The sequence below is a fragment of the Zophobas morio genome, unplaced genomic scaffold (assembly GCF_036711695.1).
Source record: "Zophobas morio isolate AGI-343-1 ecotype UQ-CSIRO unplaced genomic scaffold, CSIRO_AGI_Zmor_V1 ptg000044l, whole genome shotgun sequence".
Lineage (NCBI taxonomy): Eukaryota > Metazoa > Arthropoda > Insecta > Coleoptera > Tenebrionidae > Zophobas > Zophobas morio.
In genome coordinates this window covers 10,855,347-10,873,405 of record NW_026972149.1, presented here as the reverse complement: position 1 = coordinate 10,873,405, position 18,059 = coordinate 10,855,347, and the positions used below count along the sequence as shown (strand labels likewise).

The 18,059-nt window shown below is 35.1% G+C and overlaps 1 protein-coding gene across 1 annotated transcript; it reads left to right on the top strand.

Annotated features, from left to right (window-relative positions):
• Positions 1–910: 910 nt before the first annotated feature.
• On the top strand, positions 911–1,966 carry LOC135141580 (fork head domain-containing protein FD4-like). The gene has a single exon (XM_064072812.1). It carries the CDS (start codon positions 956–958, stop codon positions 1,652–1,654), a length of 699 nt encoding a protein of 232 aa, XP_063928882.1. The 5' UTR covers positions 911–955; the 3' UTR covers positions 1,655–1,966.
• The last annotated feature ends 16,093 nt before the right edge of the window (positions 1,967–18,059 follow it).

The following is an 18,059-nucleotide window of genomic DNA, read 5'->3' as shown; positions in this document are numbered from 1 at the left end:
GTTTGATTATTTCGTGGATGGAGCAACTGACATCAAGTGCTGCCATCGCGCCAACAAATCAAAACCAACGCTTTTCACTTAAGTAAATTTATCATCATCAGTCTTAATTTGACAAACTACGCTCATAATATGCAAATTTTTCATATAACCTTTTGTAGTAGCACACCCGAATGCTAAATTCTTTAGAAATTTGTGCCAGAAAGAATTTGTCGCATTTTTAAGATACCGATACTAGACAACACTTTTAAAAATAAGAAACTCTTTTTGTGGAATTATATACAATGCACGTGCTTGGACGCCTAACAGTAAACCGCTCTTTCCAGCATTTGGCTTTGTTGTTATAGTAGTTTGGAACACCCATCAACCAATTTAAAAAACCGCCACGGAATTAGTTCCACCCTTTTTACTTTTAAATCAAACTATATGTAATCTAGCTAACAGGAAAAACTGTTTGACCGCGAAAGCCAGTGTTTGACGAACCATAACTCCGCGGAGCCAATTTGTTAAAGTTTTATTTTTACATTGTTTTAAACTGTGTGATGTTGTTGACTTATTCTTGTGTGACCAGGTGTGACCGGTGAAATAAATTTGGCACATGTCACACTCGTGACGCATGTATTTACCCCGATAAGAAGTGTGGAAAACGCAATTGAATTTAAAATAATTGAACGAAAAAGCAAATAAATCGTCCGTATTTATATTAACACGGATAAAGTCTTTATGTGACAGAAGTTCGAAGAAAAATAAAGAAAGCCGTATGGTGAGTAAGGAACAGGTTATGCGCGGGGCGTGTCCGGAGGCGTGGTGTAAATGCCATTGTTGCTGCGGCCAATGAGAGTGCTGTGGGCGTATCCGCGTTTTCCATATGTATTTATCGGGTATAGAGCTCAGTTCAAAACCGTCTAAGAGACAGAATAGAGCGAAAAGACCGCGGGTGGAGTGTGTGAGTGTCAAAATGCCCCGACCGTCGCGAGAGTCCTACGGGGACCAAAAACCCCCGTACTCCTATATATCTCTGACTGCTATGGCGATCTGGAACTCTCCGGAGAAGATGCTTCCTCTATCGGAAATCTACAAGTTCATCACCGACCGGTTTCCCTACTACCGGAAGAACACCCAGAGGTGGCAGAACTCCCTGCGACACAACCTGTCGTTCAACGACTGCTTCATCAAGATCCCTCGGCGGCCGGACCGCCCCGGCAAGGGCGCCTACTGGGCCTTGCACCCCGCCGCCTTCGACATGTTCGAGAACGGCAGCCTCCTGCGCCGTCGGAAGAGGTTCAAGCTCTTGAAGAGCGACAAGGAGACCCTCGACAACGAGCTGGCCGCTTTGGCTAACATAAACCGGTTCTTTTTCGCCCCGCCGGAAGCAGAGTTCGGCCCGCAGAAGCCGGTCCGCGAGCCGTCGCCGGTGACCAAGCTCGACGCCTGCACCAGGCCGAAGCGGGCCTTCACTATAGAGAGCCTCATCTCCCCGGATAAGCCCCCGGAGGCGCGCAGCGCCCACGTCGTGCACCCGCACCCCTGGAGCATGGCCTACTGCGACCTGGCCATGGCGCCGGTGGGTCTGGTGCAGCCCTGCTACGGCGCCTACGCCGTGCCGCCCTGCAAGGACCTCATAGGGCTGTCGCAGCTGGCCCTTCGCTCGATTTGATGCCGGTGCTCGAGTGACTTTCGCCGGGAGGACGAGTGAGGATCCGCGGTCATGTTCCTGGGTACGCGTAGGTATCCGAATAGGCATCTAGACAAATAAATGTGATATTATTTAAGTTATATAACAGAACAAAGGTGTACTTTATCATTTGTTTCCCAGCACGCGAAGAAATTATTTGCCGTTGTTGATTAGCTCTTATCACGAGACGATGTAAATATTTGTATTTAACTATTATGCGATAGACGTACTTAAGTTTCTATTGTCCATATGATGTGCAAATGAATGTAACGTTTATGCAATATATGTGTACATATTTAATAAAAATCTAAAACTCTAAACTTTTTTCAATCCAGAACGCTCGATTCCTCTTAACAAACAATTACAACAAATAAATTGTTTCCATGACATTGTGCTTTCAGAGAAACGCGACAAAAAGAAGCCACTTTACTTCTGATTGCATTAACACAAAAACCATGATATTTTTTGCTTTTTTTACACTTTTAACACTACAATGGACGAATTTAAAAGGCACCTGCAATTACAAAGAAGCTTCAATCGCTTTGATTAAAGATTTTTCAGACCTTACGTCAATATATTCAAATTATAACTGCCAGTGAACTTACCACTGCGCTTGCGCACAAAAATTACACTTCTTGTCAACCTTGTTTTGCATGATGTATAATGATTTATTGTAAATATTGTTGTATGCAAATCGATTTTTTCATTGTGTTTTGACGAATCTGTTGGTTATGCTTCATTTACAATTTTTTACTGTCAGCCTGGATGAGAACAAGGAACGATAATTCATAACTTACTTTATTCTCTTGTTTGAAAGATGTCAACGCTTTGTCACACTCTGTTTTACTTGGATTTTATTACAAAAAAATCACTAAAACATTTACATAGAGCAATGACAGAACAATTGTCTATACCTTTTTTATTATTTTTATTTATCATTATAGAATGGAACAAACACATTTTAAGTTTGTAGTACATATGAATGAAAATATAGATAAGTATATAAAATTTCTTTGTCGAGAAAATTTTGATTCAAAGGCGGCTACGGTTGGCACAAAAACACTTCTTTTCGTTTCGCACAAAATTTCCACAAATTCTAGGCGCTACAAGTAAAGCAAAAACCCCAAAATCAATTTAAAGTGGGTGTTCCAAATGCCAACATTTTATTCTTCAATACATTCTCTCTTTTTGTGCTTGAATGCAATGAAAGTAGTCGAATTACATGCGACAATAATTGGTTCTTGAACAATGTAAGGTTAAACAGATAACATTAACAAACAATAAAAACGCAAAGCGAGTCGATTAAAAAGTTATTAAAGAATGCTATGGTTTGAAAGATGGTCAAATGTCATTGCTGCTGGGATGCTCCGAGATGATTGGGTGACACAATTTTTAAAAGTCAACTTTGAATCAAAAAGTTTTTGTGCGGTTTACAAAAACCAACAAAATTTATTTTTGGTTGTATGTTATACAAATTTTGTGACAATTGTTATCTGATAAACACAAAACTATATATAAATGGTAATTTATGAAAACGTTTTTGCTGGAGTAATAAACACACGATAAATTTAAAATTAAGATTTTATCGGAGGCTATTGTAAACAAAACTGACATAATTATTGTACGCAAAAAATCTGAATATATGTGTTAAGAATGTTTTCTGGGATTTAAGGTGCTTTATTAATATCATATTTTTTCATAGTAAAATATCGATTATAATTTGGAATAAAAATCAAAATAAAAGACAAAAAAAAAGTTTGACAAAACAAACCCTTTGAAAATCTAAAGTTGGTAAAATACTAGTCAAAATTTACGTTCTCTCCGTCCAAAAAATTGATGACGTCGTCTCAAAAACTATGAGTAAAATATTTGTAATTATTTATTTTCGTACTTCGACTGTAGACTAGTTAAAATGGGAGAAGCTATTATGATCACAATATTATTATTATTATTGGTATTAGCGTTGGTTAGAGTGTGAAATTTTCGGTAGATTAATTAGCCGTCTTGATCAAATTTCAGATAATGATAGTGTGACAAGTAAAGGTAAAAATTTGACATAATGAGACCAGTATAAGGTATGTTAAATATCCATAAATAAGGTAGGGCTAAATTAGAATTTATAATTGAGGCTTACGACTTTGTACACACCGAAAGCCCGCGTATGGAGGGTACAGTTATAATAAAACGGCTTTATAATAGACAACTTTGTTTAGACCTCTAATTATTTTTGCATTAATTTCGAGATGTAAATAGCTTTAGATCATCTCGGCGTAGGTGGTGTTAGTTTGACAATAGTTCATTTCCATAACTATGATGTAAATGAGTCGACGGCAGTCTGCCTATGAGAAAAAAGCAAACTTATCTGATGTAAATTAATACGGAAAAGCGTAAGTCCGTCGAGCCGAATGAATGGAGTTGTCATTAAATTTGGATCCGCGCGCAGTAGACAAGCTTTGTTTGCTAACTCCTGTCGATATCCCGGCAACAAAAACTTTAATCAACCGTATTGTTTCGAGTCATATAATTAAGCTGAAATGTGATCAACGTCAGATAATACGTAATTAGCCGGACTCATGTAAGAGCCATTTTAATTACGCCATTAATATTGAATTAATTGGATTAATCGATTACCGGCTATTGGCAGTGAGTCCGCCGATCGCAGATAGCCGAACGATAGAAGCGCGAGACCACGCCGAGCGAAATCGAAAAAAGCTGAAGCGCTGTTTGATCCGACGGCCGGCGATTTTCGTGCTCGTTGTGCGTGCAAATTTGAAAAATTGTGCCGCAAACACATTAAACCGTGTCTAATAGATCAGTTGTCCGACATCTCCGATACAAATGTATCATCAAATGGAAGTCACATCCCCATTCAACGCAATTATCAATGCTCTATGCATAAATATTGTCACTAATAGAATACTGTTTGGGGTTATGTTTTGTCAAATAAGCACAGGGGAGTGTCAGATGCGCCCCAACATCCATAAATCACAAGCATATGCAACGCAACGTCGAAATCTAATTATTAAACACTTTTGTATTGCGTCAATAGGGAAAAGATACCCAGATTAATGTTTATTTGGATTCTGGGAGAAGAAAAGCAGGCGTGACGCGACTTCACCCGCCTAATTACGTCCACGAGAGATCAACGAGGCTCAAATCTGGATGTAGGCGCAAACCAGTAATAAAACTTTTGATTTTATGGCTGTTACCAACAGGTCACAGCTTTTCCCGTACACGAAAACAAGAAAGCATGATATTTTTGGGTCCATTTTTGATTATTTTAAACCTGTGTAACACTCGTGAAAAAGTCAAAGTATGCCCAAAATTTCAGGGAAAAGTGCTCCTTGTATTTTAATTTTTCCTTAAAAAAAGTTATATTCAGTTTTTACTCATTTTAAGAAAAAGTGTGAAATATTTTTAGTACGATGTTTAACATTAACTTTGTTGGAAGCAGATACCTCATTTAATAGGGGAAATATTGCATGGAGATTTTTGTGTGAGGGTCAGTAGGGAGTAGATAACCCGATAAATGTTTATTTGGATTTTTGTGAGGAAGAAAAGTAGGCGTGACGCATCTTTGCGCGCTTAATTACGTCCACGAGAGATCAATGGTATTCAGATCTGGCTGTAGGCGCGTCACAACTCTGAAAATCCGCCGCACAAAGGCTGGAAATAATAGTTTGGAAATAAGAGTATATAAACAGTCAAACTGGGCACAACAATGATGAAGATAATAGAAAAACACCATTCCCATCGCACAAAGAGCTCAAGGAGGCAAGCCGACACGTCCGCTGTTGTCACAGGTAATGTACGTGTGCTTTACTTAATTATGGTGTGAAATGAAGCCCATTATACCTATTTGATTTCATTCTCACCCATAATTGACCACCCATAAAAGTGAAAATTTGATAAACCGCCCGAAAAAATTCAATCAATATATACAACGCAAAAACTAAATTTGTTTTTTCTTAAATTGCGCGCACCGACACATTAACTCCACATCCAATCTCGCCAACTCTCAAAAAACCCATTCCTGGAATACTTGTCAACGTTAATCGGGATTTAATAATGCCGGGTTTCGGTTTCGGGATCACCTGGTCCATAAGTGCGAAATAAATTTACGTTCTGACACTTTTTTGCCTTTTTGAGGTGTTATTACGCCAAAATTGACCGCCTGCCAAATTACGACTATCACATATTAATTTATTGTATTTATTTAATTATACACATTTTCCGGAAATTCTTACACCTAATGCCACGAATTAGACAGGTGCTAAATAGGCTTTGGACCAGTTTACCTTCCAAATTTGTTTTTAAAAGCGGCGCCCACTGCAGGAAAGGTGCCCAAAGTTTTTTTCACGCACGAAATTATATCTTCGGGAGGACCGTGTAAGAACAACGGATTCTCCCACATAATAACGGCCTAGAAATATCAAACAAAACACAGCAAAAAATCCAAAAATAATTAATACGGATTTTTTCTGGAAAATTAGCATGCGGACGTAGAATACGCCGTCTTTTAAAAGAGGATATACTTACGGACGCCGGAAGCTGGATCTCGTGAAAGTGAATATATATATCAGAAGCGATTTTAATATGCAATAAATAACACCAAAATAAAAAAAATGTAATTTGTTATACATAGCTATATGAATAATTAATTCAACGTACGGTGTGATAAAAAAGAGAACTAAGGTTGACTGTGTGTGGCACTAATGTTTAAATTAATTGATATACTTACAACCCAGTTTGCATGTTAACGTGACTATTAATTTAATCTCAAAACACGTCGATAGTGTGAGAGGCTATTCACAGCATTCAATTTAAAACTAGAGCCAACTCTGATCTCTTTTTTTTTTAATCGCGTGATAATTTAACGGCTCTCAGAAAAGTAGTCTTTGATGTTTTGACACGGTATTTAAAAACTTGTAAAAAGATTCAGCGAGATGTTCGATATAAATACAATGTATCTAAGAATTGCGATCAAGAAAAAAAAGGATTGGAGGTGGCTACGATTAAAATTGCACTCGAGAATTATGTTCTGTGAATATTGTATACGCTGTTAACGTGTTTTGAGATTAAAATTAATCGATGGGAATAACATATAGAGGCACATTTGCATGTTAACATGACAATTAATCTTATCTTCCAAGCACGTCTTTTTTAATGGCGTGTTGTTTTAGGTAGAACAAAAATAGATTTGGGAATGGGGTGATTAATTTAATACTAATAATAGTAATAATAATAATTTGTATGTATGCATATGTATATATTTAATTTTGTTTTAAGATATAATGAACACGTTATGGTTTATACAGTTGTGTTTGGTGTTAATTAAAGTTGGTTTGGCGGTTGTCTGTTATAACTAATAAATAAAATAAATTTGGTTGTGCAATAAAGTGAGTCCTGTATAGTTTTAAATTAGTGTGGAAATATGATATTGTGTCATCAGTCTGGTTGTGAAGTTATTGGACGTCGGTGTATTTTGAAACGTTTGAATATTTTAATAGAAGGATCGTTTAATAACGTCAGAAAAAGCGCGTTAGAAAAACACTTAATGGTCGGAATCAAAGTGACATTAGTAAGAAAATTATACGGGAAGTTTGAATTTATTACTGAGAGCACAACCGGAACAACCCACAATCAAATTAACATGAAGTTGTAGTGGAAAAACGTCAAATGATATAGGAGGCGTGGCTTACACGCTTACTTACTATAATGATACATATTTAATTTGTCATTTAAGTAATATTGATAGTGTATAAAAACTAAAAGCAGATATAAAATAAATGTCTCTATAATTACGTTCATAAATATTTTGTGAGCCTAAATGAGGATAACACATGTTATTTCGGTAATGCGTTTCGCAGCTTGCTTGTCGGCTACAATACAGCCCGTTTTTGATGTATAGGGATACCTGATGACGTACGTCGTTTTATTTGGCGGCGCCCTTGTTAGTGCAAATTTTAATCAAAAATTAATTGACTCCGTTGACCTGGATAACTTGTAAAAATTTCTATTAATAAGACACAATGCTAAAAAATACACAAACCTAATTTTAAACACATCAAAAAGATCAATAACTAAAAGTTCTTTTGTTGCCGGTGTACATAATAGCATTAATCTGTTCAAGTCATTTTATTACCATTATTCATGTAAAGGTATAGTGAGTCAGCCTTTGTTGTTTTGTTGTGCCCAAATTTCTCCTAAATTTCACAGGGTCGCACTTTTCAAATCGTGCAAATTCATTACCACCTAATGGAAATTATTTCAATAAAGCGCCAGAATTTCATCGAATCTGTTTACATAATATGTCATTTCGCACAGGCGAGGGTTTGTTCGATACCGTGGCGGCAACCATCAAAGTGCTATTATGGGTGAAGACGGTCCTGTGAAGGTCGGTATGTCAAACACCTTAGCTTCCCCAGGGGTCTTATTGTGTGACTTGAAAAATACATACCTCCTGCTTGGATCATAATACGCTTTAACCGACACTTAACTAGCGGCACTTTACAAAAGTACAAAATATTAGTATACACCTATTTTATAGCCCACAAACGCTAATGCCTCCAAACAACCGCATATTTACCATTTATTAATCACACGAGACAATGCCTGCGTGATTGCTCTATCACAAAAACACCCCCGCCGCACCGCCACCCCTCACTCCACCCCCAAACTTTTTTGCTACACGAATTTACCCACACAAACGCATTTTTTAATCGTTAATTCGCTTTTATTTCGCCGATTCTAACAAAAAATATGTGGTCAAACTGCCCCGAAAACAAATTTTCGCTTACCTAAAAATATCATTTTTATACAAAAAAAGTTTCCACCGAACACCGGAATTCTGCCTGTGTAAAATTACTTGAAATAAGATAGTCGGCGCAGTTAGTTCATGCCCTTACGAAATTCCAAATTACGGGTGAGATGAATTCGGATACATCGGCGCAGTTAGTAATGTCCGAATTACTAAGTGTACAAAATTTTCGCTTTACTTGGGTTTTTGACTATGTAAATACAATTTTTTAAAAGCATCTTTGCAAGTTATGTACTAAATTACCGACGGAGAAACACTTACCTTCATTGTTATATACAAATTTGACACTAAAAATTGTCAAAAAGGTGTGTAAATTTACAAAAAAATTTTAATTAAATTGTAGAAATGTGTAAAATTAAATTGGCACATATTTTCCAATGTAATTCTCCATTAAAATTTACATTTGCCATTTTAACTTCCTCATAAAAGCAGTGAATTCGGGTCTTCTGCCGACACAAAAACAGTTTAAACGTTCCGCTTTTGCGTTTGAAATTGTTAAACGGTGGAATTCGTTATAGTTTGATCTTCAGTTTTTAAATACTAACATAAGCTTTGCGGTCGTTTTTCGATCACACCTGGCCGCCCAACAAACTTTTACCTGCTTCTTGCCGTGCTAAACAATAGGGGAACTTGTATGTAATAAATCACCCAGAGCTGTGAAGAAATTTGTAAAATACGGGTCAAAGTGCTGATTAAAGAAGCGGCGCGGCATACAGAAGAGGCCTTAAGCACAAAACAGCTAAATTATTTACAAACAACCAGAACACAAAGGGAAGCTACACAAAATGACAGAATGGGGGTGGTTAAAAAATTCCGAAAGGAAATGTGGCTCGATTCATTGTAATGGTAGGTAAACATAGGTTTCTTAATGTATTGTGGGATCTTCGTGCCTTAATTATACTAGATTGATCAAAAAGGGCACTTGCAGTGTGGGCCGACTGAAATTATAGCCAGATTTTGTTTTAGGGTCAAGTTAAAAAATATGCCAGGACTTGTGCTCAGTTGACATGTTTAGAAAATTTTGGTTTCAGTAATTTGAAGGTTTATCGCAAAAAGGGTTGCTTAGACAACATTTTTCAGTGCAAAGTAAATTTTCAAAATTTTTTGGTCCCTTAACTTTGTTATTTGAAAATTAATTTCAAAAACATCTTTAGATTAACAATTTATTTTCGAATTTTGAAAAATTTCAACTTTCCAAAAATAATCTTGTCCACTTTTAGTTTCACAGTATATGCAAAATTCCTGTGAATATTCCTAAAAATCTGATCCAGGACCATCAACACGGCACGTGATTTGGGATACTTCGTCGAGATCTATATTCCAGGTTTCAGATTTTTAGGCAACTTTTTCAAAAGCTCAATTTTTAAATGCGAAATGAAATTTTTTGAAGCATTTTCTTTGTAGATTTCGAGCTATAGAAGTTATTTTCGGCTTAATTTCCCAGAAAATTCATACGATTTTTCTAAAATCGTCAAAATATGGAAATTTTCAAAATCAAAAAATCTGGAATTATGGAAAAATAGTGTTCGAAAACTTGGACCATTAACACGTGTTTTTCGATTCGACTTGTCGAGATTTAGATTCCAGAATTTTTGTATTATAATATTGTCAGTTTCAACAATTTGAGCTTTTCGAAAAAATTGTTCCGTGATCATAAATACGCTATATTTTTGGAATCAGTACCTTGAGGTTTTTTTGTGAATTTTTGGACAACTTTTTTAAGAGTCAAAAATTTTTCATACTCCCCCTTTCTTCAAATTTCGACGGATTTTCGACCATTTTCAAAACTTAACTGAACACATTTTCTTGTGGATTTCGAAGTGTAGAAATCATTTCCAGGTTCCTTTTTGCGATAACTCCAACTGTTTTTTCAGAATCGCCCATCGGAGTATCGCAATTTTTAGAATAAAAAAAAAATAGATTGTCGATCCGAATATTTTAAAAATATTGCTTCGTGACGATAAACACGCTATATTTTTGAAATCGGCACATTCAGATCTATATCCCAGAATTTTTTGTCAACTTTTTCAAAAATGAAAATTTTCAATACTTCCGGATTTTTCAAATTTTGACCCATTTTTGACTATTTTCGGAACTTATCTAAACACATTTTCTTGTAGATTTCGGGCCGTCGAAGTCACTTCCTGCTTCGTTTCTTCGGTTACTCTTAGCGTTTTTCCAGAATCGCCAATTGAAGTATCGTAAATTTTGGAAACTTTCAAGTTTCCAAAAATAATCTTGTCCACTTTTAGTTTCACAGTCTGTGCAAAATTCCTGTGAATATTCCTAAAATTTGATCCAGGACCATCAACACGCCATGTTATTTGAGATAATTCATCAAGATTCCAGGTTTCAGATTTTTAGGCAACTTTTTCAAAAGCTCAATTTTTAAATGCGAAATGAAATTTTTTGAAGCATTTTCTTTGTAGATTTCGAGCTCTAGAAGTTATTTTCGGTTTAATTTCCCTGAAAATTCATGCCATTTTTCTAAAATCGTCGAAATATGGAAATTTTCAACATTTTTCAAGAAATCTGGCTCCCGCACCATCAACAGGGTATATTTTTCGAATCAGCTCGCGGAGTTCTGTCTCCCAGCATGACACATTTTCCAGAGTTCAATTTTTCAATAAATGCAATTTTTGGACCCTCCTCCTTGGAGATCCAGAAGTCATTTTCAGTTTCATTTGTCCGAAATAAATTATGGAAAAATACTGTTCGAAAACTTGGACCATTAACACGTGTTTTTCGATTCGACTTGTCGAGATTTATATCCCAGAATTTTTGTATCATAATATTGTCAGTTTCAACAAATTGAATATTTTCGAAAACATTGTTCTGTGCTCATAAATACGCTATATTTTTGGAATCAGCACGTCAATGTTTTTTTGTGAAATTTTAGACAAAGTTTTCAAGAGTCAAAATTTTTTAATACTACCCCTTTCTTCAAATTTCGACCCATTTTCGATCATTTTCGAAACTTAACTGAACACATTTTCTCCTGGATTTCGAAGTGTAGAAATCATTTCCAGGTTCGTTTCTGCGATAACTCCAACTGTTTTTTCAGAATCGCCCATCGGAGTATCGCAATTTTGAGAATTAAAAAAAAATAGATTGTCGATCGGAATATTTCGAAAATATTGCTTCGTGACTATAAACGCTATGTTTTTGGAATCGGCACATTCAGATCTATATCCCAGAATTTTTTGTGGGCATTTAGGGGCCAATTCCAAGTTGGTGGCGCAAGTCACTGGTGCAGCGCAACTTTATAATGCTAATTTGGGTATCAAATGCTGGTTGCTAGGGGTGACGGAATCAACAAGCGCAGTTGTGTCGAATTTTCCATTGAAATTTGCACCATGGAGTTGCGGCATCTCTAGTAGGCAGTGCAAGTTGGCGCAATTTATCTCGAAAAATTGCGTTTGTTTATTCCGTCACCCCTAGCAACCAGCATTTGATACCCAAATTAGCATTATAAAGTTGCGCTGCACCAGTGACTTGCGCCACCAACTTGGAATTGGCCCCTTAGACAACTTTTTCAAAAATGAAAATTTTCAATACTTCCGGATTTTTCAAATTTTGACCCATTTTTGACTATTTTCGGAACTAAAATAACTAACTCTAAACACATTTTCTTGTAAATTTCGAGCCGTCTAAATCACTTCTTGCTTCATTTCTTCGGTTACTCTTACCGTTTTTCCAAAATCGCCAATTGAAATATCGTAAATTTTGGAAATCTCAAATAATTCGTATTTGACACCGAATATTCTGAAAATATTGCTCCGTTATTATAAACACAGGCTATTTTTGGAGTCAGCATGTCGAGATCTATATCTTTGAATTTTTTGAGAGTTTTTAGACGACTTTTTCAAAAATGAAATTTTCCATCATTTTAATTTTGAATTTTTGATTTATTGTATTTTAAACATAGACTAGAATAATGTTATAGAAGTGCTAAAACACACTAATATTGTGTTTTATTTAAACAAATTCATTTTTCAAAAAACGCAATATTTTCAAACTTTGAAAAACATTCTAATCTTGGAAATTTCAAAATATAAAAGCCACTTGAATATATTTTATTACTTCACACTTAAAATTAAAAAAATGTTCACTGTAAATGCAACGTTCAAAAATTTTACAGGTATGTACAACGTTCACTCAGACTATTAAACAATAATTAATAACCTATCATTTCAAAATTTTCATTAACACCCTGTGACTATAATTTCAGTATGTAAGTGTTTCAGAACCAAAGACCGGATGAAATCCTAACATTTAAAAAATCATTTAAATTTTTCATACATTTTCAAAATTTTCAAAAAAACATTCAAATTAAAAATTCGGAACCAGCGTACATTGAGACCTCAAAAAGTATGCGTTGTTCGACCCGGGCGCGGATCCAGGGGGGGGGGGCAATGGGTGCAATTACCCCCCCCCCCGATTTTATTTACTTTATTTTGACCAATTTCAAAATTTTGAAATCGCATTTCATTCTGTAAATACAGTACAACCTCTATACTCCGAATTCACGATTATCCGAACATCCAGTAATCCGAACATCCAGTAATCCGAACAAAAACTGCAATCCGAACTGAACTTGGAAACACGCACCTACTTCCAAACTGACGCAAGATCTTTCTGCATATGTTGTATGGAATATTTTGAAATTTTTAAAAATTGCGATAGTTCAATGCACTGAATTAATTAACTAATCCTGGAAAAAAGGTTGAAGTTATCGAAGAAATGAGGCCCGAAATCTACAAGAAAAAGTATTTAGTTAAATTTCGAAAATCGTCTAAAATAGGTCGAAATTTGCATGAGGGAAATTTCATTTTTGAAATTTTCCTAAAAATTCTGAAAAAATTCAGGGATATATGTATATCTCGATGTGCTGATTTCAAAAATATAGCATGTTAATGGTAACCGAACAATATTTTCGGAAAATTCGGTGTGAAATTCGAATTTTTCGAAATTTTTAAAAATTGCGATAATTCAACTGGAGGAATCTGGAAAAATGGTTTAAGTTATCGAAGAAATTAACCCAGAGGCCCAAAATGTACAAGAAAATGTAATTTAGTTAAATTTTGAAAATCGTCGAGAATGGGTGGGAATTTTCATAATGTTGGTAATACAGAATGGAAAATTTCATTTTTGAAAAATTTATCTAAAAATTCTGAAAAAATTCAGGGTATAGATCCCGGCGTGTTGATTCCAAAAGATAGCGTGTTTATGGTCACGGAGTAATATTTTTTTAGAATGTATGTATTATGCATTGTTGCTTAAGAATTTTTTAATTTTGTTTAATAAAATTATAAATTAAGGTTTATTTCTTGAAGTTTGTTTTCAACTGTGTATGAAGTTCCTATTCAATTCCTTTTCAGATTTTTGGGAAAATCGCTAATCCGAACAAATCGTTAAGCCGAACACACCCTTTTCCCAATTAATTCGGATTATCGAGGTTCTACTGTACACTATACGTGTAACGAAAACAACCAAATGTCACCCATGTTATGTGAAAAAGAGTATACTAGCTAAAATTTTATAAATTTTTTTGTTTAGAACGAATTTCTGGGAGATAGGTAAAATCGCACAAAAATTGCCCCCCCCCCTCCCCCAAAACGAAATCCTGTATCCGCGCCTGGTTCGACCATCTGAAAAAATAACTATAGGTTAGTATAGTTAGACGACCTTTTAATTTTTTCATTCTGAAATTCTATTCAATACAGCCGGTTCAAGTAATACTCGAAGAATGTAGAATATCGCAATTTTTGAAAATTTAAAAAAATTCGAATTTCACTCCGAATATGTATTTTGAAAATATTGCTCCGTGATCCCAAAGCCGCCATATTTTTAGAGTCAAGATCTATATCCCTGAATTTTTTGAGAATTTTTAAACGACTTTTTCCAAAATCAAATTTTTCACTATGTAAATAAATATTTATGCAAATTTTAACCCATGTTTGACAATTTTCGAAACTTAACTAAATGCATTTTCTACTAACTCCAACCGTTTTAAATCGCAATTTTTGAAATTTTGAAAAAATTCGAATTTTACATCGAATATTTCGAAAATGTCTCAGTGACCATAAACGCGATATATTCTTGGAATCAGCACGTCAAAATCTATGTTCTTGAATTTTTTAGAATTTCTAGTCAGCTTTTTCAAAAGTGAAATTTTTCAATATTTTTTGAAAATGTCAAATTTTTCGAATAACATCTACAAATTTTGGACCAGACATTTTATCGCTTTGTATAATTTATTTTTGCGTTTGTATCGTCATTATTAAAATAATCTCTATATATTTTAACCTTGTCGTCGCAGTCCGGTTCTATGCTACTTCGAGCATTCGTCAGTCGAATAATTTAAAAACGTAAAACGCAAGAAAATGTTTAACCAGAGTCTCCTTGATCATCATAAATAATCCACATATGATTAACGATTTTATCGTCTAATACAACGTTTCAGCCATCATAAATCGTGAAACATTTTTTGATCCAAATTTACAGCACTTTTAACAACATAATTTGAAACATTAGAAGCGCGTAAATTACTAAATATTTTATACACAAATTCCGCGTAGCCGTCCGATCCTCGTTTCACTACCCGTTATTATAATTTATTATTCATAACTAAATAGCCGCAAATGGTAAGAAACGGAAAACCATAAACTTCGGCACTTAAACAACTCCGCGCATCGATCGCCCGGCGACGCCACAATTAGTAAAAAAGAGCCGAAACTCTTTTTTCGTTTCGATTAAAACCGACAAAGCCGAAACCGCGCGAACCGGGCGCATAATCGGCAAAAGAGGCCCCGGAGCCGCTCCTTGCGGGACGCCCGTCGGCGTACCGCAGGAGTCTGCCGCGCGTCCACTCTTATTAAAATTTCGATTAAAATTGATTAAAACGGATAAGCCGTCGTTAGCGACGCGGCTGCAGAAGTGGTTAGACATGATGTGTATCACAATATTTGTTATGTGTCGGGAGTGTGTTATTAAGCAATTACGGACGTCTTGGTGCGTCGCATGGGCTGTAATGTGTGGAGCAGTTCTAATGGTGTTGCATACGATTTGGTTCAACGGCCTTTGCGCATCTCGGTTTTGAGTCTGGTCGATGCGAGTGCGAGGGTTGGCATTTTGCGGGGTTCGCGATTAAAAACTTGTGAGCTTATTTATTATGATTCGGAGCCCGTAATGATGTGACTGTGGAGAAAGCCGCCCTTGCTTCGCCCGGAGGAGAACACTGTCATAATGCGAGCATCTTTCTGATGAATTATACTATTTTGGCTTAATGTCGCATGAAATTTGAAGAAGCAGAGTCCATGTCGGCATAACAATGCACACAGCTGATCGTATCAGCTAGTAATTGAGCGTGAAAGCCATCTAGTTTATCTATTAACTAGTCGATCGACCAAACAATAATACGCTCCATTGTCTATCCTTCACCTCGATCTTACAAAGTTTTTCCTATTGCTCGAACATCGCAAAGTTTAATTGATTTCCCGGTCGCGCCAGACCAGAAACCCCACCACACACGAGATAAATTTTCCCCCGAGCATTAAAATGTTTGCTGCAGCATTTTATAATAACCCTATTTTTATACAGATGACACAGGTTTATTGAAATAACGTTTCGCTGACTCGAAACTTTGAGACCGAGCTTAACGGCGCATACAAGATAAATTGCGGACATTATTTTCTAAAGTAGCAAATATTTTACAGTTCTCGTAAAATGCGTTATTATTATAGTCCTTCTGCACTAAAATATGTATAACATTTGTCTCATAAAACCTCGTACTGTTTAACAATGTATGAAGCTGATTTACGGCTCTATTTTCTATTCCTCTCCCAGATCGGACACCGCACCAGTTATCTTTGTTAGTTTTAACCGAGCGAAGCGAGCTTTCATTTGTCTTATGTAAATATCACCAGTTTAGATGTAACTGTATTTTTTTTTAAATCACGTGAAAGTCGCATAAACAGCCTGCCCGAAACCATACTGTCCAAATTATTTCAGAGTTAGCTTTCATTGAACTCGTAATATTTGTATCATCAATTTACCTGATAAATTATTTAACAATTAAAATATGTAGCTTTCAAATTATTTAGACAAAAAATTATTAATGTAACTTTGATTTTTGCTTACGCACCGTAAGCATCGGACGTTTCATGACACTTAAAGTACGAAAAAATAGGTTTCCTGTATCCGTCCGTCTGTCTGTTTATCTGTCCGCCGTCTGCATCGAATTTTGTAAGCACGTGTGTTAGGAATATCATCACGCTAACCAAAATTATCTGACAACAAGAGAATGACGTCATCTCAAAATTTTACAATAGTAGTTGTTATTTACATTTTATAAAATAAAGGTTTCCTCTATTTGTGGTTTATGAATTCGTGTTGAATTTTTACCCTAGACAACCAGATTTTTGGAAAAAAAAATCAAGAATTGTATAACAATATTTTACAATTTATAACATTTTAATTGTAAAAATTTATCCGTTCATGTTATCGCCATGCAATTTTTATAAGGTCGAGATTTGTGGAAGAAAAATAAAAATTATATCACAATTTTTGGAATGTTAGATTTCTGGGCTTTTTGATTTTTCGATTTCTCGAGTTTTCAACTTTCGATTTCTCAATTTTTCGATATTTCAGTTTCAGGAATTTTCAGTTTGATTTTTCAATTTTTCGATTTTCACTTATTCGATTTTCAATTTTTCGATACTTCAGTTTTTGGATTTTTAAAATTCCAATTTCCCGATTTTTTTGTTTTTCGATTTCTCAATTTCCCGATATTTCAGTTTTACGATTTTTCAATTCTTCAATTTTTCTGTTTTTCAAATTTTGTCAAATAAATTTTCGGTTTTGCGATTTTTCGATTAATCGATTCTTCTACTTTCCGACTTCTGGATTTTTTAACTTTTCGACTTCTAGATTTTTCGTCTCAATTTCTCAACTCTATGATATTTCGAGTCGTCCACGTTTCGATTTTTCCGACTTTTCGATTCCTTGATCTTTCAATTTTTCGATTATTCATTTTCTCTTCGATTTTTTTGTTTTTCGAATTTTTTGATCTTTTGATTTCTCAATTTTTTTCGACTTCTCGGTTTTGGATTTTTCGATTTTTCAATTGCAAAGTTTTTAAATTTTCAGATTTTTTATTTTTTTGATTGTAAATTTTTCAATTTTTCGATTTCTGGATTTATTCAGAATCCGATGTTCCGAATGTTTTATTGTTAAATTTCCCAATTTTTCAATTTTTCGGGTTTTCCACTTATCGACCTTTCGATTTCTCGATATTTTGATATTTGAATTTTTCAATTTTTCAATGTTTCGATTTCTCAATTTTTCGATACTTCAGTTTTAGAAATATTCAGATTGATTCTTTAATTTTTCTATTTTCAATTTCCCGAATTTCCAATTTTTCAATTTCTGGATTTTCAGTTATTCGATTTTCAAATTTCCGATATTTCAGTTTTACGATTTTTCAATGTTTCGATTCGTTATTTCTTGGATTTTTCTGTTTTTCAAATTTTGACGTTTCTGAATTTTTCATTTTACGTTTTCTCG

Coding starts and splice junctions, on each gene's coding strand:
- LOC135141580 (XM_064072812.1), top strand. CDS start 956: ATGCCCCGACCGTCGCGAGAGTCCTACGGGGACCAAAAACCCCCGTAC.